This window comes from Panthera tigris, chromosome D4 (genome assembly GCF_018350195.1).
Source record: "Panthera tigris isolate Pti1 chromosome D4, P.tigris_Pti1_mat1.1, whole genome shotgun sequence".
NCBI lineage: Eukaryota > Metazoa > Chordata > Mammalia > Carnivora > Felidae > Panthera > Panthera tigris.
The window spans coordinates 12,642,194-12,666,631 of record NC_056672.1 but is presented as its reverse complement, the minus strand read 5'-3'; the positions used below and the strand labels follow the sequence as shown (position 1 = coordinate 12,666,631).

Here is a 24,438-nt window from a genome sequence, read left to right as displayed (position 1 = left end):
GCTTATTAACCACAAGTCAGTCTCAAACAGATGAGTATCTTGAATTTAGTTACATGACATACCTAAGATTCAAAATGCACCAACTGAGAATTGTGTATATTTTGATCCTGGTTTGAAAGTATCCAATGATCTGCTGCAGAAGTCAGTGAAAATACCCTCAGCAGTAACCTACCTTTACCCTCAAAGAATTAACACGAAGTTCAAAGAGAAAGGAGCGGCTTACTGGAAACACACACAAAAACAAAGCATCAAGAGTACGAACTAGCAGAAATAACAAAGTAGAATCATACTGGAAACAATGGGCAAGTACAGAATAAGTATATTTACTGTATTTCAAGAAATAGAAGATGGAAAATATTGACTTGTATCTAGGATCTGAAAAAGAACCACAGGGAAATGGACTAGAATGGAGCACAAAGACATAAAAAAATGAAAAATATGAAGGATGTAAAGAGACACAGATGACTTAGAGCCCAATATCTAATAAGAGTGCCAGGGGAGCCTGGGTGGCTCAGTCTGTTAAGTGTCTGACTTTGGTTCAGGTCATGATCTCACAGTTTCTGAGTTTGAGCCCCACACTGGGCTCTGTGCTGACAGCTCAGAGTCTAGAGCCTGCTTCAGATTCTGTGTTTCCACTTCTCTCTGCCCCTCCCCCACTCATCCTCCCTCTATCTCTTTCTCAAAAATAAGCATTAAAAAAAAATACAGTTCCAGAAGGAAGAGAGACAAAGAATGGATCAGAGGCAATATATGAAGAGATAATACATAAGAATTTTCCAAACCATAAATTTAAGAAGCTCACTAAATCCCAAGCAAAACAAACAAACAATAAATCCACATCTAAATATATGGTGTAAAACTATAAAACACCAAAAACTGAGATAGGATTTTAAAAATCACTTGAGAAAAGGAGAATTACTATGAAAGAAACTAAGATCAGATTCACATCTGAAGACAATGGAATAATACTTCACATATGTTGAGAAAAGACCTATTGGGGCACCTGGAGGGCTCAGTCTGTTGAGAGCCCAACTTTGGCTCAGGTCGTGATCTTGAAGTTTGTTAGTTCAAGCCCCACGTTGGGCTCGCTGCTGTCAGTGCAGAGTCCGCTTCAGATCCTCTGTCCCCTTCTCTCTGCCCCTCCCCTGAATGCGCTCTCCCAAAAATAAATAAACCTTAAAAAGAAGAAAGAAAGAAAAGAAAAAGAAAAAAGACCTATCGATGTAGACTTTTATATCCAGCATATACACCTTTCAAGATTGATAGCAAAAGATCATCATTTTCAGACAAAAACTTAGTGTTCCACTAGAAGATCCTCATTAAAGAAAACTTTAAAAAATGTCCTCTGGCAGAAAGAAAGTAATCCCAGAGGAAATCACAAAAATGCAAGAAAGAATAAAAAGCAAGGCAAACCAAAAATACATAGGATAATTCTAAACAAACAATGAGAGTTATTTATAGTTATTATGTCTTAAAGACTTGATAAGATAAAATTAAAATAGTTCAGGGAAATTATTCAAATAAAAGTAATGTAAGGTCTTTATTCAATAGGAAAATAAAGACATCTAAGTCTAGACTCAAATTCAAATATATATGTTAAAAATTCTAACCACTAAAACAAGAATGACTAATTTTCAAAACAGTAAAGAAAATATTAAAGCAAACAAAAATCCAAACAAAGGCATGAGAGAAAAGATATAGTGAAAAGTAGAACAAATAAAAAGCATGGAATAAAGCAGTAAAAGTAAATCCAAAAATGTAAGTCATTCAATACATGTAATGGATCATATGCATTATGTAAAAAGCAATATAAACAACACCAGCTACCCTTTTCAAATGAGATATTAAAGGTCTAAAAAAACTTGAAATAAATGAATAAAACCTGAAAAATACTTAAAAAAGAAAGCTGCCAACTATGTTAGTGGCAAGTTAAACACATTCTAAGGGTAATGCATCAAAAGACAAAGAAGTCAGTACGTAACAACAGAAAGTTCAATTCACTCGGAAGATCAAGCAATGTGAATCTTAGCTGCAACTAATAACGTCCTGAAACACAAAGCAAAAACTGACAGGATGAGGCTAACTGACAAATCTACACAGAAGTATAATGTAAAACACCTTTCTCAGTAAAGAATCGATCTGATGACTAAAATCATAAATATACAAGATTTAAAAATATAATTAATCAGTTGAACTAATGGACAAATAGACAATACTGCACATAACAAGAGCAGAATACTCATTCTTTCAATCCAGCGGGTAACATTTATGAAAGCTCACTATAAGTATACCTTGACAAACGTCAAAAAGGGTTGGTAACATGACCGTATATATATAACTCTATATAATATAGTAATATTATATATTGTACAATAGCACATATATAATTTAACATATATTTATAATATATATTTTTTTCTACTACAGTACTATCATCAAAGTGGAAATCAATACTAAAATATAACAAGAAAACCACTACATGAGAATCTTAAAGAACTTCTAATTATGAACTCATAAAGAAAATGAAGAAAATATTCAGAACTGAAAAATAGGAAAATGCTTTATATACCAAAACTTAGGAGAAAGAGCTAAAGCAGTACTGACAGGGAAATTTTTAACCTGTTTATATTAAGGAAAATAAAAGACTACACATTTGTACAATAAATATCAATTTCAAGAAATTAGAAAAAGCAAAAAAAACCCAAAAACCCAAAAGTTTAAAGAAAAATCAGTAAAGATATGTGTAGAAATTAATGAAACAGAAAACAATGATATAACAGAGAAACAACAATGCAGAAGTCAATTCACTGAAAAGACTAACAAAACTGACAAATCAAATCCTTCAAATTAAGGGGTAAAAAAACAAAGGAGGTTAATACTACTACAGAAGACATTTAGATCATGCCACGTCTCTGCTCAAATCCTGGTGGGTTCACAGCTTACTGAAAATAAATAAATGCAAAGTCCTCACAGCAGCCTACAAGTCCCTTGGAGCCGGCTCCTTGATGTTTTCAGACCTTACCTCTTACTATTCTCTTGTTCAATGCAATGCAGTCACACAAGATACCACTTGAGTCTTAGCATTTGCAGACACCAAAATGCTATTTCCCCAAGCATTTCCATGCTCATCACCTTATCTCCTTTAAGTCTTTGCTCAAGTACCATCTTCTGAGTGAGAACTTTCCTGATCACCCTATTTAATACCATAAACTCTACTCTGGCACTCCCTCCCTGTCCTCCTTTCCTGCTCGATTTTCTACGTTAGCACCTATCATCACCTAAAATAATATTTTACCTATTTATGTATCCGTCCCTCTCCTCATGCCCCTAACCATAAATTCCAGAAGGCTGTACCCCTCTCCCCCTCAACGTATAGGTACTCCAGAATTACTTGAAAGTGACTGCATCAGTGTGTGCCAGAGATTATTCTATTCACCGTTCCACTCAACGAGTATGTGACCAGTTAACAGATTTGTTCAACAGCAGTAATTTCAACTAATGATGAGCCATTTTGTGTTTGGTATTCCCAGCAAGTGACCACAATGTAACTATAATGACTTTGGGAAAACGGAAACCTCCCCCATGTCAGATGTGGTAACAGAACTCTGGTTCATGGTCACTGGTTAGATTATTACAGCCAGTGGCTATTGCGTGCCAGCATGTGTGCCTCTTCAGAAGTAAGAAAACAATTGGGCCATGGTGATGGAGTAGAAAATCAGGAGTGCTTAACACCTGCTGCCATCCATAAAAGACACTGAAACTTAAGTATTAATACTTCTTCTGTATGTCAGAAATATACCTGGCTTCATATATTTATGTCAGTTGCAATATCGAAGAAACCACTGTGACCCATCAATGGTACCAAGGTTAACACAGGAGTTATCTTTGGCTAATGGAGATATAATTCACATACCATTTAAAATATACGAATCAATGCTTTTTTCATTGTGGTAAAATGTGCATAACATAAAATTTACCACTTTAACCATTTTTAGGTGTATAGTTGAAGGAAGATGTGCTTCAACAATGGTCTTTAACATATTCACAAGGTTGTGCCACCATCACCACCATCTATTTCCGAAATCTCTTCACCACCCCAAAAAGGAGCCCAAACCCGTTAAGTCGTCACTCCCTATTCTCTCCACTCCTCCTTCCTAAGCAGCCACAAATCTATTTTCTGTCTCTGCAGATTTGCCTATTCTGGACATTTCATATAAATGCAGTGATACAGTCTGTAGCATTTGTGTCTGGCTTCTTCCACCAAGCACGTTCTCCAGGTTCACCCATGTCGCAGGATCCATCAGCACTTCCTGCCTTTCTGTAGCTGAATAAGATGTCATTGTGTGAATGTATCACATTTTGTTTAGTCATTTACCAGATGATAGACATTTGGGGTGTTTACAATTTTTCACTATTAAAATTAGGAAAAGGCTAATTTTGTGCAAATGAGTAAACAATGTCTACGACAGTAACCAGATCAAAGATTTATTTAAAACCTGATAATATACTCCCAAGTAAGATAAAGTGCTTACATTCCCACAGTGCATGACAGGATTCACTTCTCTATACCTTCATATTACTAAATTTTATTTAAAAATTTTTCTAAGCTTAAAGGAAAAAAGTCCTCATTTTGATTTCCTTGATAACTAATGAGTTATATCCTTTTTATAATTATTGGCCACTTATTTTACTTGGTGTTAAATGTTTTTGTTTGTTTCTTTTACCAGTTAGTAATTTTACTGAGTTGCATGAGACTTGGTATTTTAGTAAATTTAAGACATGTACAGGTTATTTGTGCTGAAAATGTTTTCTCCCGTCTATCACTCATTTTTAATTACAGTATCATTATTTTCAGCTGCATGTGGATGCAATCTAAATTTCCTACTTCCTTTTTTTTTTTTTTTTTAACATTTATTTTTGGGACAGAGAGAGAGCATGAACAAGGATAAATTTCCTATCTTCCTTTTTATGGTTACTGGGTCCTATTGTGCTTGGAAGAGCCTCCTTCCCCTAAGACTTAAAAAATTTACACTTTTTTCCCTATTATTTTCAAAGTTACATATTTTTTCACTCAGCTTTTAACACATTTAGGTTTTATTCATGAATAGAGTATTTGATAAAGCTCTAAATTTATGTTAAAAAAATTAATAGCCAATTAACTTACTTCAATTTGAGTAATTTATAGCCCAACCTTAAACTGCCATCTTTACAATAAATCCTGTTATATATTCAGGTCTGTCCCTACTTCTTCCATTCTGCTCCTCCAATTTTCTGTACTAATACACCACACTATCAACAGCATTATAGTCCACTCTAACATCTAGTACACAAATACCTTATTCATGATCTACTTTTCCAAAATCTTCTTGGGTTTTCCAGCACATTTATTCTCCCAGATAAACTTTAGAATCAAACTTACCTGTTGATACTCTGATTGGAATTGTGTCAAATTTATATATTTGGAAAGGACTGATATGTTAATAATGATATGAACTATATGCTTCTAGGAACATAGTAAGCTTCTCCATTTATTCAAGTCTTGGTTTTATATCTTTCAGTAAAATACTATCATTACATTTTAATGAACTGAGTATAATCTTTTGTGTATGCCTAATTCTCATTGCTATATAAATAAAACATTTCCCCCACAGTTTTTGAGTAAAAAGATCATATCCCCATATCCTATAAAACGATGAGGCTATCAGATAATTTTTAAAACCTAAAGCTAGAAATTCCAGGACTTTGTAGAACACTCCAAAAAACAACACTAAAAATCAACTAAGCGGTAAACAAACCTGCGTAAAAAAGACTGAAAGTATATACACGAAGGAGGGTTAACTGGTGTCATCTTGAATACTAACTCTGATCCATCAGAAATGGCTGCCAAGAGGTAATTTCTTTAAGAATTCTATTGAAAAAAATTCTTACAATTTAGTTTTTAAAAGACACCTTAAAAAAATAACTTCTCTGGATAAAACATCCTCGAAATAGTAGTTCCAACATTTACATGATAACGTTATGTTATTACTGTTTTCTAAAGTCATGAGGAATGCATGAACATCAAGAAATTGTACAGAAAACGGTGGTTTCAGTACTTTTAACACTTACAATTCAATTTCAACCATTCCTTTGGAACATCCTCTCTTCACAAAAAAGCCAACCTAGAGTAAAAAAAAAACAATATGCACTGAGCGAGGACATTCCCAGGTTATCCCAGATTTAGTGAAGTCATTATTATTTGTCAAATTAAAATTCTTTCATTAAGTATTTTCTCTGTCCACTCCTATCACTTTCCCAGATTTGAGTCCCTCCATTGTTTCCACCCACCAGCGACAAAAATTAGTTACCATTTACCGAACATTCTATGTGCCAGACAGCCTCTTACAAAACTCGTGACAAAGCCAGTAAGTGATACAGAGCAAAGAACTGAACCCACATAATCTGGCTCCAGAGTCTGTGTGCTTAGCCTCTGCACTAAAAACTCTCCTTATAGGCAAAAAAGCCAGTGGGAAAATAGGTTCTACACTTTAACCATAGAGCCATACCAAATCTCCTTATTACCATTGGAGACTTCTTTGGAGTGGCACCGATAAAATATCAACAATCACTCTAATATTACCCATCCTGTCATTAATGAAGATATAATTGTCATTCTCTTAAAAAGAGCAATACACATAGGAAATACAATTTAAGTACAATCTATGGGATAAAACAGACATATTTCATATTTAAGCTAGTTTGTATATATGTATGACCAAAAACCTGAGACGGACCCTGGGCCTAAAACAATAAATCAGACTGGATCTTCAATCAGGCTATAAATAATTCTTAAAAAAAAAATAATAATAATTATCTTGCAAATAATTATCTTTTTAATAGTGGTAACGGCAATGATGACAACTGAAACCACAACAGTGAACATCTATTAATATGCATTACCATATGCTACTCTGCTAAGCAATTTATAATTTCCTTTTTTAATACTCATAAGCAATCTCATGAGGTATATATTACATCCCTTTTACGGAGGATGAAACTGATGCCCAGAGAGATGAAAAAGGAGGACTTGCCTTGTAACTAGTAAGTACAGCTTAATGATTAAGAGTACAGGCATTAATATACACCACTCAGGTTCCAATCTCAACTCTGCCATAAACATATAAGTTGTTTGATTCTGACAAGGCTACTTAAACTGTTTTAGTTTCTTCATAAACATGAAAAAACAATGGCATCTTTGTAAGAGTGCTATCTGCTCACTGCCTTGCATCAGTTAAAATACTTGGTACCACTAAGAAGGAAAAAAATCATGAGGCAGTTCTTATTATCAAGTGTACATATGGATGATATAGAAGATGCTAGTGTTAAATTTTCATACCAGGATTTAACTGTAAATACAACATTAAACATGTTTTTAGTGAGAACTTGTGCAGCCCCTAAATATATCTAGGGATACCCAAAGGTCTGCAATGTGCCACCTAAGAAACCCTGCACTCCACAGTCTTCTTCAAAAACCCTACCACTCAAGGGGCATCTGGGTGGCTCAGTCGGTTGAGCATCCGACTTCAGCTCAGGTCATGATCTCACAATCTGTGAGTTCGAGCCCTGCGTCGGGCTCTGTGCTGACAGCTCAGAGCCTGGAGCCTGCTTCCGATTCTGTGTCTCCCTCTCTCTCTGCCCCTCCCCTGCTCATGCTCTGTCTCTCTCTGTCTCAAAAATAAATAAAAACATTAAAAAAAAATAAAAAAACAAAAACAAAAACCCTACCACTCAGGGTAAGATCTGTCTTCTTCCCTTCTGGCAACCACCACTTGGTTCTATATTGGAGTCTGTTAGTCTGTTTGTGGGTTTTTTGTTTTATTTTGTTTTAGATTCCACATACAAGTGAAATTGTATGGTATTTGTCTTTCCCTAACATATTTCACTTAGTATAACACCCTCTAGGTCCATTCAGGCTGTTGCAAATGTCAAGATTTCATTCTTTTTCATGGCTGAATAACATTCTACACGATGTCTTAACTTCATGTTAAGTCTTGATACCTGAGAGGGCAAGTTTTCCCATTGTGTTGAATTTCTTTATGAGTATCTTAGCTATTCTTGGCCCTTTGCTCTTCCATCTGAATTTCAGAACCTGCTTGTAACTATGACTGGAACGATGCTGATATGTACGTCAATGTGAAGAATGAAATTTTTATATTAGGTCTTCCAGCCTGTTCATACTGTACATCTCTCCATCTGTTATAAACTCCTAATATTTTCAAAAAAGTTGTATAATTTCTACATTGTGTGTAAGTCTTACATATCCTTTGTTAACTTATTGCTATGTAAGCTGCATTTTTGTTGCTACTGTAAATGATATCAAGTTTTAATTGTATTTTTCTGTTCATTGTTAGTGTACAGAAATGCAAAAGATTTGTTATATAATCTTGTATCTAGCAGTCTTAATAAATTTCCATATTAATTCATCAGAAGGCTTATCTGAGGACTCTTTTGTGGTTTTCGTTGCAAACATTCATATAACCTGTAAATGACTTTTCTTTCTTTCCAACTTGTATCTTTTGTTTTACCTTCCTGTTCTGTCTAGAACTTCGAGTACAATGCTGAATAGGAGTGATAGATAGTAGGCAACCTTGACTTGTTCTTTAACTTGTTGTATATTTTAGCTGTCTTTTATGCAATTAAGAAAGGTATCCTTGAAGGAGGGGCCAACATAGAGGACAAGTAGGGGGATCCGAAGTTCCCTCATCTCACAAACAAAGCAGTGTTGAAGCTAAAGGATGCTGAACTCCAAAGTCCGGGAGGAAAAGAGACAGTTGCTTACAGGGACCCACAGGGACAACCTGACCAGCCATAGGTGGGTGATTGCGAACTGGGAGAGATAAAATGAACAGAGGGGAGGGTTCCCCTTCTGTGGAGAGACAAAAGGAAGAGAAAGAGCAGCTGGGGAAGCACAGGACTGTATGTGGACAAGAAAAACAACAGGGACCAGGACATAGAAGGAGCCAATCTCTGAAGGGCTCTCTCCAGACTGGGGCGGGCTGCCCGGATCGCACACCTGGGGAAGAGGGGAGCCAGCCCCAGGCTAGCTGCCTAGGCCAAGGGCACTGTCCACAGTAGGAGAAAGCAATCCCCTCCCTGGAGTGCAGTGGGACAGGCCAAAGCCTGCCTGCATCTGCCAGCCAGACGACTCATGCGGCGGTGCTGAGTGGCGCTTCCCCAGTACCTGGGTGAACGGAGCAGGAGTTTGTCAAACGCCAAGGCACAGGAGCTGGCGGAGCAGGACAAACCGCCTCACTTGTGCCCATGGCACAGTGAGACTGTTCCAGAAGAGTGGTTTGGGACACCTGGTCCACGGAGGAGAGACTTGGGTGTTGTCATTTTTCTTCCCATCACCAACGAGGGGAAACTTCAGCAAAGGGACAGCAGGGCCCACAGTGGAGGCAGGACCTGCTTACACCAAACCACGCCCCTCCGTGACTGGTAACTGCGTATCTACTGGAGTGGGATTGAAGCTGATGAACCAGACGGCCCTTCCTCCAGACCAGCGCTGTTGCACTGGTTTAATTGCCTGATTTAATTCTCAGACAGTTCTTACTGTATAGATATATTCTTCCTTCCTTTTCTCCTTCTTATCTCTTCCCTCCTCTAGTCTGGTTACTCTGGTTGTTGGTTTGTTTAAGCAGACATATTTAATCCATTCTCTTGATACATGTTCCACACCTCCTTCTTTATTCCCCTTTCTCACTCTCTGGATTAAGCCCTAGAGTTTTTCTGGTCAATTTTTATTCGTTCTTTTTCCCCGCTCCTGTCATTTCTCTCTTTGTTCGGGACAAGGCCTCTTCTACCAACACCTCCTCCACCCTATTGTTTACTTGTGGCTGATGTTTCTGGATTTTTGTTTTTGGGGTTTGTTTGTTTGTTTGTGTGTGTGTTTGGGTGTTTTTGTTTTCTGTTTGTTTTTTCTTTGTTTTCCTTTCTAGGACACTTCAAGGAACAAATCAAAGCACACCTAGTGGAGGGTTCAAAACATCACTACAAGTAGGGAGATAAAGTAACCACACTACAACAACAGAGGGCAAGTGACACTCTCCAAAAAACACCTCCTGAAGGGCCAGGCCCTAGACAGTGTATGACTCCACTTTAATATAGTAGTGCTCGCAGGTGCAGGGCACATAACAAGCTTTTAAAACACATAAGGGACAAACAACTACCCAAAATGATGAAATGGAAGAATGCCCCTCAAAACAAAGTCCAGGAAGAAATGACAGCTAAGGAATTGCTCAAAACAGATATAAACAATATAACTGAACAAGAATTTAGAATAGTCATAAGATTAATTGCTGGACTTGAAAAAAGCACAGAAGACGCCAGAGAATCTACCACTGCAGAGATCAAGGAACCAAAAAATAGTCATGATGAAATAAAAAATGTTGTAAACAAGGTGCAAAATAAACTAGAGGTGGGGACAGCCAGAACTGAAGAGGCAGAGGGGAGAATAGTTGATATAGAAGATAAAATTATGGAAAAAGATGAAGCTGAGAAAAAGAGAAAAAAATTCTGGATCACAAGGGGAGAATTAGAGAGCTAAGTGACTCAATGAAATGCAGCAAATTCCGTATCACAGGAGATCCAGAAGAAGAGAGAGAAAGGGGCCGAAGGTGTGCTTGAACAAATCATAGCTGAGAACTTCCCCAATCCGGGGAAGGAACCAGACATGGAAATCCAGGAGGTACAGAGAACTCCTTTCAGATGTAACTTGAATCGATCTTCTATATGACATATCATAGTGAAACTGGCAAAATATAAAGATAAAGAGAGAATTCTGAAAGCGGCCAGGAATAAACAGCCCTCACCTACAGGGTGAACACATAAGGCAGACACAAAAGGGTAGTGGCAGACTTATCTACTGAAATTTGGCAGGCCCAAAAGGAGTGGCAGGAAATTTTCAGCGTGATGAATAGGAAAAATATGCATCCAAGAATCCTTTATCCAGCAAGTCTGTCATTCAGAATAGAAGGAGAGATAAAGGTTTTCCCAAACAAACAAAAACTGAAGGACTTCATCACCACTAAACCAGCCCTGCAAGAGATCCTAAGGGGGACTGTGTGAGTATTGCAAAGACCACAAAGGACCAGAGACACCACTACAAGCATGAAACCTACAGATAACACAATGACTCTAAACCCGTATCTTTCAATAACAACACTGAATGTAAATGGACTAAATGCTCCAATCAAAGACACAGGGTATCAGAAGGGATAAAAAAAATAAGACCCATCTATTTGCTGTCTACAAGAGACACGCTTTAGACCTGAGAACACCTTCAGATTGAAAGTGAGGGGATAGAGAACCATCTATCACGCTAGTGGAAGTCGTAAGAAAGCTGGAGTAGCTATACTTATATCAGACAAACTAGATTTTAAACTAAAGACTGTAACAAGAGATGAGGAAGGGCATTATATAATAATTACAGTGTCTATTCATCAAGAAGAGATAACGATTACAAATGTTTATGCACCAAATTTGGAAGAACCCAAATATATAAAGGAATTAATCACAAACCTAAGCAATTTCATTGGTAAGAATGTGGTCATTGCAGGGAACTTTAATACTCCACTTACAACAATGGACAGATCATCTAGACAGAAAACCCATAAAGAATGATACACTGGACCAGATGGACTTGACAGATATATTTAGAACTTTTCACCCCAAAGCAACAGAATACACATTCTTCTCAAGTGCACGTGGAACATTCTCTAAGATCACATACTGGCTCACAAAATAGCCCTCAATAAATACAAAAGAACTGAGATCATACCATGCACACGTTCAGATCATAATGCTATGAAACTTGAAATCAACCACAGGAAAAGGCTTGGAAAACCTCCAAATTCATGGAGCTTAAAAAACATCCTACTAAAGAATGAGTGGATCAACCAGGCAATTAAAGAAGGATTAAAAAATATATGGAAACAAATGAAAATGAAAACACTACAATCCAAACCCTTTGGGATGCAGCAAAGGCAATCCTAAGAGGAAAATTCATTGCAATCCAGGCCTATCTCAAGAAACAAGAAAAATCCCAAATACAAAATCTAACAGCACACTTAAAGGAACTAGAAGCAGAACAGCAAAGAAACCCTAAACCCAGCAGAGGAAGAGAAATATTAAGATCTGAGCAGAAATAAACAACATAGAAACAAAAAACAAAAGAACAGACCAATGAAACCAAAAGTTGGTTGTTTGAAAAAAACAAACAAAAGTGATGAACCCCTAGCCAGACTTCTCAAAAGGAAGACCAAAATAGATAAAATCATGAATGAAAATGGATTTATCAGAACCAATCCCTCAGAAATTCCTAGACACCCACACACTACCCAAACTCAAGCAGGAAGAAATAGAAAATTTCAACAGACCCGTCTGTAACTAGTGAAGAAACTGAATCAGTTATCAAAAATCTCCCAGCAAATTGAGAGTCCTGGACCAGATGGGTTCCGTGGGGAATTCTACCAGACATTTAAAGCAGAATTAATACCTGTCCTTCTCAAGCCATTCCCAAAAAACAGAAATGGAAGGAAAACTTCCAGACTCATTCTATGAAGCCAGCATTATCTTGATTCTTAAACCAGACAGAAACCCCACAAAAAAGGAGAACTACAAGCCAATATCCCTGATGAACATAGATGTAAAAATTCTTAAGATACTAGCAAATCGAATTCAACATCATATAAGAATTATTCACCATGATCAAGTGGGATTCATACCTGGGCTGCAGGGCTGGTTCAATATTTGCAAATCAATCAGGGTGATACATCACATTAACAAAACAAAGGATAAGAACCATATAATCCTGTCAATAAATGCAGAAAAAGCATTTGACAAAATACATCATCCTTTCTTAATAAAAACCCTCGAGAAAGTAGGGATAGAAGGAACATATTTAAACATCATAAAAGCCATATATGAAAAGCCCGCAGCTAATATCATCCACAAAGGGAAAAAACTGAGAGTTTTCCTCCTGAGATCAGGAACACGACAGGGATGTCCACTCTCACCACTGTTGTTTAACATAGTGTTGGAAGTCCTAGCCTCAGCAATCAGACAACAAAATGAAATAAAAGTCATCAAAATTGGCAAAGAAGTCCAACTTTCACTTTTCACAGACAACATGATACTCTACATGGAAAACCCACAAGACTCCACCAAAAGACTCCTAGAACTGATACATGAATTCAGTAAAGTTGCAGGGTACAAAATCAATGTACAGAAATCAGCTGCATTTTTATATACCAATAATGAAGCAACAGAAAGAGAAAGAAAGAAAGAAATTGATCCCATTTACAATACCAAGAAGCATAAAATACCTAGGAATAAACTTAACCAAAGATGTAAAAGACCTATATGCTGAAAACTACAGAAAGCTTATGAAGAAAATTGAAGATACAAAGAAATGGGAAAACATTACGTGCCCATGGATTGGAAGAATAAATCTTGTTAAAATGTCAATACTACCCAAAGCAATCTACACATTCAATGCAATCCCAATCAAAATTGCACCGGCATTCTTCTCAAAGCTAGAACAAACCTAAAACTTGTATGGAACCACAAAAGACCCCGAATAGCCAAAGTAATATTGAAGAAGAAAACCAAAGCGGGAGGCATCACAATCCCAGACTTGAGCTTCTACTACAAAGCTGTAATCATCAAGGAAGCATGGTATTGGCGCAAAAACAGACACATAGACCAATGGAATAGAATAGAGAACCCAGAACTGGACCCACAAATGTAGGGCCAACTAATCTTTGACAAAGCAGGAAAGAACATCCAATGGAAAAAAGACAGTCTTTTTAGCAAATGGTGCTGGGAGAACTGGACAGCAACATGCAGAAGAATGAAACTACACCACCTTCTCACACCATACACAAAAATAAACTCAAAATGGATGAAAGGCCTAAATATGAGACAGGAAACCATCAAAACCCTAGAGAAAAAGCAGGGAACAACCTCTTTGGCCTCAGCTGCAGCAATTTCTTACTTGACACATCTCCAAAGGCAAGGGAATTAAAAGCAAAAATGAACTACTGGGACCTCATCAAGATAAAAATCTTCTGCAGTGCAAAGGAAACAATCAACAAAACTGAAAGGTGACTGACAGAATGGGAAACGATATTTGCAAATGACATATCAGATAAAGGGTTAGTATCCAAAATCTATAGTGACCTTTCCAAACTCAACCCTGAAAAACAAATAATCCAGTAAAGAAATGGGCAGGCACTTATCCAAAGAAAACAGCCAGATGGCCAACAGACACATGAAAAGATGCTCAATGTCACTCATCGCCAGGGAAATACAAATCAAAGCCACACTGGGATACCACCTCACACTGGTCAGAGTGGCTAAAATGAACAAATCAGGAAACCACAGATGCTGACGAGGATGTGGAGAAACAGGAAACCTCTTGCACTGCTGGTGGAAATGCAAACTGGTGCAGCTGTTCTGGAAAACAGTGTGGAGGTTCCTCAAATAATTAAAAATAGAGCTACCCTATGACCCAGCAATAGCAATGCTAGGTATTTACCCAAGGGATACAGGAGTGGTGATGCACAGGGGCATATGTACCTCAATGTTTATAGCAGCGCTTTCAACAAATTATAGAAAGAACCTAAATGTCCATCAATTGATGAATGGATAAAGATGAAGTTTATATTTTCAATGGAATACTGCTTGGCAATGAGAAAGAATGAAATCATGCCATTTGCAGCAATGTGGATGGAACTGGAAGGTATCATGGAGTGAAATAAGTCAGTCAGAGAAGGACAGGTATCATGTTTTCACTCATATGTAGATCTTGAGAAAGTGAACAGAAGACCACAGGGGAAGGGAAGGGGGAAAAAAATAGATACAAACAGAGAGGGAGGGAGGCAAACCACAAGAAACTCAAATACAGAGAACAAACCAAGGGTGGATGGGGCGGTGGTGGTGAGGGAGAGGGAAAATGGGTGATAGGCATTGAGGAGAGCACTTTTTGGGATGAGCTCTGGGTGTTGTATGTAAGCCAATTTGACGAATTATATTCATAAAAAAAGAAAAAAGAAGGAAAGGTATCCTCTACTCCTAATTTGCTAAGAGTTTTTTGAGATGCTCATGCAGTTGTCCTTTAAAATGTGACATGTAAAAAATAAAAATAAATAAAACGTGATGTGTTCATTTTTTTCTAATGTTCAATCTCTCATTCCTTGAATAAATTCTATTTGGTCACAATGTATGATGCATTTTATGTATTAGATTCATCAGACTATAGTTTCTTTTTCTTGAGATTTTTGCTCCTATACTCATGAGTAAGACTAGCTATAGTTTTCACATTCTTTCCTTGATGGATTCTGGTACCTAAGTAATGTTCTTTGTGTAAAATACAAAATGACCGTTGTTACAACTAATGGTCTTTGATGTCCTAGGAAAAAATTTAACAGCTGATTTTTTTCTACTAAGAATCAGCTTGAATCATTTATACAGTGGTAGAAACCTACTATACATTTACAACTTTAAGAATTTAAGCTTTACTAGCACGAAGTTGTTCATAATAGTCTTTTTTGTTTTTTTGGAGGAGATAAATCAATTTTATTGTCCAACATTATATTATCCAAAAATCCAGGAACAACAGATTTATAGAGAGGACATAAATGAGTAAGTAAGAGGGCAAGGGAAATAATTTAAAAAAAATTTTTTTACGTTTATTTATTTTTGAGACAGAGAGAGACAAAGCATGAACGGGGGAGGGGCAGAGAGAGAGGGAGACACAGAATCGGAAGCAGGCTCCAGGCTCTGAGCCATCAGCCCAGAGCCCGATGCGGGGCTCAAACTCACGGACTCACAGACCGTGAGATCGTGACCTGAGCTGAAGTCGGACGCTTGACCGACTGAGCCACCCAGGCGCCCCTAAGGGAAATAATTTAAATTTGAATGATTTTCCATGATATTAGCATGAAAACCATCTCAAAGTACTTGTGTGTCTGGCTTCAGAGTAGCTTTGTTCCCCGGCCAAAGCCGACCATAAAATTAAGGTGTTCAACATCTTGCCTGCTTTACTGGCTCTTGACAAACCTTTGAGATCTTCGAAAAAAGTCATGTATTCCTGGTGCTCCAGGGCTGTGCTGAGTCTACCAACTCATCTGCCAAAGTGTTATCCTCAGTCCACTGGGAAATCCATCAGGTGGTCATATAAAGCTCAGCCCAGGGGACCAGTGTTGAGTGTGTAATTCATATCCTTCCACGCAGACTTGCCAATGGATCAATAGCTCACTTCCCTGATGAGAAAACATCACTCCCAACCTCCTGTTCGTGCCCAACCTCATCTTCTGGATAGTGACAGTCCAGCACTAAAGCCATTCTTTGTAACTTCCAAGAAATTGAGAGTGGCCATCAATTCAGACTGTTCTTCAACCTTCTGCCCTTTGGAGGGCTCCTCCTCCCCATCAAATGTTAGCAGCATGCTATCGTTAATGTTGAAGTGATAGTGACCTTCTCTCCAGCACCTTTCTGCAATAATTTGGCTTCTGTCCCATACATTTCCAGCTCTCAACCACGAGACATCTTGGGGAGGAATTTATGCTTCCAGATCTTCTTTTCCTCCTCAATTTCATCACTCACGAATTCAACAAAAGCTTTGTCCCCAGCAGGGCAGGCCCGGTGGGCAGCAGCCGCCGAGCCCAGTGCACAAGGCACACGGCCCAGCAGAAGCAGCACCACAGTGGCAGACACATGCAGGCGCCATGATATTCTCTTATAATCATTTAAATCTTGACTGCATTCTGATAATGCCCTGGTGGTAGGCATTACAACAGTTCATGAAAACTCCAGCTCTGCTCCAAGCCCACAGGAGGACTGCATTTGCTCGTTCCCTCTGATGCAAGGTGTGGTGTTTTACCTGGCTCTGTCCAGTGAAAATGTGAGTAGAATATACATGAGTTTTTGGAGGAAATATGAATAGCCAGTTCCCTTTCCCAAGGTGGCCATCATGGAAGTATATATTGAAATGAAGACTTCATGAGCCTAGGTACCCAAGTGACCACAAAAGGGCCTACACTGGGTAAGCAGCAAGAACAAGAATTAACCTTCTCTATTTTTAAACCACTTAAATTTTGGAGTTTGAACCACACAACATATCTTTATTGCATTTTTACATTCCTTTTTTCTTTTCCTTTTTAAATGTTTATTTATTTTAAGAGAGACAGAGTGTGAGCAGAGAGAGGGGGAGGGGGGAGGGGGGAGGGGGGGAGGATCCACGCTGTGAGCACAGCCCAAAGTGGGGCTTGATCCCTCTAACCACGAGATCATGACCAGAGCCGAAATCAAGAGCTGGACACTTAACTGAGTGAGCCACCCAGGCGCCCCCATCCTTTTTTTCTACTTTATCTACCCCCAACACCTTTCTTCTCAAAAGTTACTGATTTGGGTTTGTTTTTTTTTTTAATTAATTTCTGCTCTTATTTTCATTTTCCATTAAGATTTCTTCTTTGACCTATATATAATATAGAAGCATATTTTTCATTCCAAACAAATGGGAAAACTTTACTTACCTTGTTTCTCTCTTAATAGCATTATGATCAGAGACTATGGTATGTGTGGTAGCAATTCTTTTGACTTTTTTTATATTTGCATATGGCTCAGTATGTGGATTTAGTAATGTTCCGTTTGTGCCTAAAAAGAATGTGAGCTCTCCGAGCGTTTAGCGCAGTGTTTATAACCTGACCACCAGCTCAAGCTTAACTGTTGTTCAAATCTTCCATATTCTAATTTTTATCTGACCGATCTGACTACCGATAGCTCTCCAACCACGATTATGAATTTGTTAACTTGTCAATAGGAATTCTGATTTTGTTTATATGTTTTAGACCTACATTAAGTGAATTCAAGTTGAGAAATGAATTACCTTCTTGCTGAACTGGACCTTTCATCAATATTTAATGACCGTATCTACTTCCATAAGTACTTTTTGCTTAAGGTCTATTTTGCCTGGTATCAAGTCAGTTATCCCTTTCTTTCATATATTTGCCTATGTATTTCTTCATCTTTTCATTTTTAACTTTTCTGTTGCTTTTTACTTTAAATAGGCTTGTTGTAAACAGGAGAACTGAGCTTTCTTTATCTACTCCAGCAGACTTCCAAATTAAACATGAACTTAGACCACTAATAATTATTGCGACTATTCAACCATTTTGTGTTTTGTAATAATCTCCTTTTCTATATTTGTTTCTTTTCTCCTCCTCTCTAAAGGCTTCTTCTGTCTTGTTTGGGCAGTCATTGTTTCTTCCTTCACCCCTCTCTATGTTTTTATCTTTGTTTGGAGGATTTATAAATTTCAATTGTTTTAGTGGTTTACCTACATAACTTTAACATGCATATTTAATTTAATAAACTGGAAGTTAACCAATTATCTTAACTTCTCCCTGACAATACAAATCCATGGAGTGTTTTAACTCTGGTTACTACCAGAAAAGACAACAGTTCTATCTGGTTTGATCTAAACTTCACAAATTAGACATTATTTTATGCAGGTTCCATATAATTTCCCTATACATTTGCCTTTTTTTTGCTCAACATTTCTTCTCACTTCTTAAGAGTTTTCTTCTGGGATTATTTTTCCTTCTTCCTAAATTATATACTTTCAAAGATATTTCAGTGAGAGAATTTCAGGCTTTCTTTTTTTTTCCACTTCTTTCATTCTGAGAACAATACTTTTGTGCCTGCTCTTCTGTAATTCACTACAACATGTCTGCTTGTGTATTTCTTTTATTTATCCTGCCTAGATCAGGTTTCTTGAATCTGAGGATTTAAACTTCAAGGTTTCTAGAAAATTCTCAGTCATGGTTTCTTGAAATATTGTTTTTTCCTCGTCTATTGTCTCTCTTTGGAAATACTCAGACATACAGTGGATCATCTTCCTTTACCTATAATGTCTTAACCTTGATTTTTCTCTTTTTACTTCTATAATATTTTAAGAAATATGTTCAAGTATTTTAGTTACAAATTCTTTTCTCAAATATGTCTGCTTTGTTTCACCTGTCCACCAAATTTCTATCTTCAAGGAACATATTTTTATTAAGTTCTATTTGATTCTGTGTCAAATTTACTTCATCTGTTACTTACTCCTGTTATCCTTCCAAACTTCTTTTATTTCCTTAAACAAATTAAATATCCCTAGTTTATTTTCTCCATCTACAAGCTTTGCATGTCTGATGATGCAATCTGCTGTTTGTGTTGGCATTTCCTCCTATGTTTTGATTGTTAAGTATGGATTCATGAACTCCTCGGGACTTTTACGTTAGAATTTTTAGGACTGAATTTCATGTATTTTTCTTCATAGGATTTGCACCTGCTTCTGCCAAGTGCCCTGGAGATATTACTATCTGGGACCACTTTAAAATTATCATTTATGATATCAGGCCACAGAGGGAAGACGAATAGTGGCTCTAAACATGTGCTAAGGCTTGTGGTTAAGAATTCTTTGGAAGACAAAGCAGAAACAAACTCATAAACACAGAGAACTGATGATTGCCAGAGGAGAGACAGGGGAGTGGACAAAACAAATGAAGTGGATTCAGAGGTACAATCTTCCAGTTATAAAATAAGTAAGACATAGGGACATAATTACAGCATAGGGAATATTGTTAATAATATTCTAACAACTTTGTATAAGTGATAGACAGCAACTAGGCTTATTGTGACCATTTCATACATATATAAATATTGACTATATTGTATACCTGAAACTAATACAATATCGTATGTCAATTATTTTTCAATAGAAAATAATAGTAATTCTTTGAAGATTTTTTTTTTCTCCACCAAATCCAGAGCTAACAATCAGGGTAAGTAAGTAACTCTGTGTCCCATTCTGCAGTGTTTATTTTTCCTACTAAACACAGTGCTTGACTTCAAGTTTCATCTTCTAGCCCTCCTCTACCTTCAGGACCCCCAATCCAGAGCAACCAATCAAAACCTAGGCTTTAGGGTGCAAAGTAAGCAAATGCCCCTGGGGAAACAACTCCAGAGCTTAAGTCTTCAGAACCACACAATTTTGTTTCCACCCTTGGTAAATTTACTTCACCTTTCCACAAGCCCAACAATACACATTTAAGAAGACATTTTACCCTACTCCTAAGAATTTTAAGTGTCACATACTTGGAGAATTCTCTAGATTCATATATAGTCCAAAATACCTTTACAGTGGCAATCTCCTCCAGCCATGTCTACCTGCCAACTTCATTCTTTATACTCAAGCTCTACATGTTTGGTACACCCGAGGAATTGAGATACAGGAAGTGATTCGATACTAAAAGCAAGTCACAACTCCAAATTTTTTAAAAATACTGATGTTAACTCACCTTGTCTGCCCGTCCCATGAAAGCGGGTTTGCCTGCCAACCCAAGACAAATGGCACACACGATGCTCGACTTTCCTGTCCCATTAGCTCCAATAATCATATTCAAGTGAGGTCCGGGAGATACTTCACAGACATCATATGTCCTGAATTATAAAAAGGCGAAATTACTAAGACATAAGTGAATATTTTCTTTGCCAAAACATTTATTCTTGCTTTACATTACCTACAGGCTTTTCTTGAATTCCTCCAAAGGCCAGCTGACCTTACAGTCTAATCCAACTGGACTTGGTTCACTCATAGGAATTCTTCCAGTAACCACTGTCTTCCAGGCCACTTCGGTTCTCTAAGCCTACCTCTCCTATCTCCTACCTCATTCCTAAAACTCAAAGTCCACTCATCCTGAAAATAAAACAGGCTAGCTCTACACTTTGCAGCCACCTTTTTCTTTCTCTTCACACCCAAGCTTTATTTCCTCACATTCATTCATTCTTCTAGGACTTGCAAAATTTTCTGCTTCCATGGCTTCAAAGGGTAAAAGATTTTCTACTTGCTAAACGCAGTGGGCTCTTTTCAGTCTTATGCAACTCCAGTGCAGCAGATATTTTTGAAACACTTTTTCCACTAGGCTTCTGAGAGAATACTCTCCCATGGTTCTCCTCTTGCCTCTCTGAACACTTCCTTCTCAGTCCGAGGTCCTCTTCTGCTCATCCTTAAATGTTGGCATTCCTCCAGGGCTCTATACTTGGCCTTCTATTCCTCCTATTAATATTTCCCTTTGGGCAATCTCAAGCATTTCTGCAACTTACATGCATGATTTTCAAATCTCTCACCTGTTCACTTTTCCTGACCCTTAAAAACACTGCCTATGCGAGATCTTTTTCAGATGTCCCACAGGAAACTTCAAATCACAGGATCCAAAAAGCATTTACTATTCTTCCCCCCAAATTGTTCCTTCTGCTGAATAGCATCACATCTGACCAAGAACCAAGGCAGAGACTTGAGAAAAATACTGCATAACTCTCTTACCCTCAGCCTCCCAGTCTAAAGCCAAATCCTGACAAATCTCTTCTTTCTGCTACTTCCCACTGCTACCCAAGGTTCAAACTCTGATCATCCCTTACTGTTGTAAGTCTTCTTGCCTCCAATGTTGCACCCTTTCTCAATCATCCTTCACACTGCTTCCAGAGTAATATAAATCACATGTCATTTCCTGCTTAAAATGCATCCTGGTTGCCAAGAGGATGAAATTGGAATTCCTTAGTATAGAAAACGCAGATTCTCAATAGCTGCCTCCCTCTTCAGTATCAGCTCTGTTCACATATTTGCTCACATCCTACGTCCCAGCCATACTAAAATACTAGACACTTCCTAAATATACAAACTGTTGCAGGTGGTTCCTTCTGTCTACAACACTCTTCCTTCAAGACTTTTATAACCTCCCGTACAAAGCTCTTTCTCACAGTTGTGGATGAAATTAACCATTTCATCCTTTGTGCCGCATGGCACAAATACACACACACACACACACACACACACACTCATCTATATTATTATGGTAGATAACTCATTTGATTATATTTATCTTTCCTGACCTGGATTCAAACAGCAATTCAGCTACTTACTAGCAGTGTAAACATGGGTAAATTAACCTTTCCAAGCTCATCTCATCAATGGAGATGAAGAGATGTTACAAGAATGAGAGCACTGTGTAAATAAAGCATCTACTTCTATACTTGGCACAGGATAGATACTTGGGGTAAGAAAAACACGCTGGTATTGCTACCACAATTCTGTTACCCTAAGCCACTATGTGCAAGCTTTAAAGAAAAAAAAAAAAAAAAGACTTCGACCAAAAGAAATGTAAGATGCTAGAGAGATACACAGTATTTGTGCTAAAACATACTAAATTCTAAGACGATTATTATGATTATTAGTTGTCTGGAGAGAAAGAAAAGGAACCAGGAAAGACAGCTGGATTTGGAGGGGTCAAGGGTCTGCTGGGAGGTCCAACAATTGAGAGTAAGGCTTAATTTTCTGGTACATTTCAACCTCCATCCGCGACAACCTTCACCATTTTGTCCCCCTGGCAACTGCTTACTCTTCACGATTCTGCCACAGCGTCACTGCCCCTCTGATTTAACTGTTGCTTCCTGTGAGTTCCCAGCGCCCATACTTTGATCAATTACAGATTATGTCCTCCGTCTGTGGGCCGTGACTCCCTGCCGCCAGAAATCTATTCCCTACCACGTCCCCTGCCCGCCATATGACGCCTTCAGAAAACGCTGGCTGAATGAATAAAATATCCGCATCACATCAGACGCACACCTACCACACCAACACCTACGTCAATCCCCACGGCCTCTCAGTAAAAATCCTCACGGTAACTCCGACTTGAATTCACGACCAGACCCACAGCCGGCCACACATCCACCCACCCTCACCCACCCACGCAGCTTGCGCCCCCCGCCCGCGCGGGCCCGCTTGCCTCCCCGCCGCGGCGCGGCCTCCGGCCACTCACAAGAAGTTCTCCATCACGATACGGACGATCGAGCCTTCCACGAAAGGCCTGGACGACTGCAGCGGCAGTGGCGGCGGCGCCGGCGGGGCCGAGCTCTTTCTTTTGCTCGGGACCTCCGACGAGGGGTCTCTCGGGAGAGCTCTCTTGGAGGCCAGGGAGCTTGGGGTCGACGTCTTCCTACTCGGGGTCGCCATCCTAGCTTCCCCTCCGCCCCGCAAGCGCTTCCGTTCCCACTGACCTGCAGCCCCGGCGCCCCTGCGCCCGGCTCCCGCGCGAACTGCCCGGCGCGCGACACCGCCCGCGAGCCCGCCCCCGCGCCTGCGCAGTCCGGGCCCGGCGGCGTCTGCGGGCCGCCCCGCCCCTCGGCGCGCGGCCGAGGAGGCGGGAGGCAAAGAGAACGCGGACGAGGATGAGGGTCGCGAGCGGGTGGGGGCGGCGTCCTCCCGGGAGACGGCTACCCCATCTTTCTCTACGAGCGTTTGTGCGTTTTTCAGAGTTGCGTGTTTGCTTTTTTTTTTTAACTCAGAGATGTCAATGGCATTTAGTACTTTGAAAGTCCTTTCAGCCCTCTGAGGAAGCCGATCCGCGAGGGGACAGAGGGAGGCGTTCGCGGCGACACCTGAGAGCGAGGGCGGGCGACCTCCGACCAGCTGTGTCGGGACACCGACCTAGTGCACCCGGGCTCTCCTGTCTTTGGCTCTTCGTCTTCTCACTTGACTCCCTGTTTGCCTTCAATCAGGTCCCCGCGTCCCAAAAAGAAAACTCTTGCAATGACCCTATGCCCGTGTCTCCCCTAAAAGCGTCGGGCTAGGTCCCCTGCGCGCTCCCACTTGTGAACAGACTCAGCAGAGACTCTCTGCCCCCCTGGCTCCCTCCTTGCCTTTTAAGGCTTCCTCTCCCGAAGTTTCTAGAAATCCACGAGCTAGGCTTCACTGGCTTCAATGAGCGCGTGCTTTCACTGAAACCTACTCGCACGCATGTGGTTAACCTCACTGAAGAAGAGGCGCACGGACGGTTACGCAGCTCCTCATTTACTCGGCTAATAATGGGCAACCTACGAGAGGCTGGGGCCGCGGTACTGAAGGAGCCAGTCAAGCTTGGGTGTCTGAGCGCTTTCTGATGCGGGAGGCAGAAAAAGAACCAGTGAAGCAAGAAAGGATTAGGGCATTTCCAGGCTATGCTAGGTGCTATGAAAAATAATAACCAGAACAAATGTGATGGGGGGAGGCGCAGAGGTGATGCTTGAGTTAAACCCAGAATGAGGGGGAACCAAGGTAAATGACAAAAGAGTATTCCGGGCAAGGACAAAAGCTCTGGAATGGGAATAAGTGGGATGTTTGAGGAACAAAGGAAAGGCTGGTGTGGCTGCAGTGAAGTGAACAGCATCGCAAAGCAGAGCCTTGCCCACCAGGAAAGAGCTGAATTTTATTTTTGAAGCACTGGGAAGCCATTGGATGCTTTTAAGCAGGAGAAGGACATGATCTGATTAAAGATTTTGTGGGTTTTTTTTTAATGTTTATTTATTTTTGAGAGAGGG

The 24,438-nt window shown here is 39.3% G+C and overlaps 1 protein-coding gene and 1 pseudogene across 2 annotated transcripts in view; both read right to left on the bottom strand.

Moving 5' to 3' along the window:
- SMC5 (structural maintenance of chromosomes 5) overlaps positions 1 to 23,197 on the bottom strand; it is a 95,485-nt gene extending 72,288 nt beyond the window's left edge. For both annotated transcript variants that reach the window (XM_042965309.1, XM_042965310.1), the window contains exons 1-3: positions 22,902 to 23,197; positions 20,385 to 20,526; positions 6,109 to 6,161 (exon numbers count right to left, since the gene is read on the bottom strand). In XM_042965309.1, the coding sequence (XP_042821243.1) occupies positions 6,109 to 6,161; positions 20,385 to 20,526; positions 22,902 to 23,095 (389 nt within the window). In that variant the 5' untranslated portion in view covers positions 23,096 to 23,197. The remainder of the gene's footprint in view (positions 1 to 6,108; positions 6,162 to 20,384; positions 20,527 to 22,901) is intronic.
- LOC102968446 lies at positions 15,905 to 20,469 on the bottom strand (annotated as a pseudogene).
- Positions 23,198 to 24,438: the final 1,241 nt, after the last annotated feature.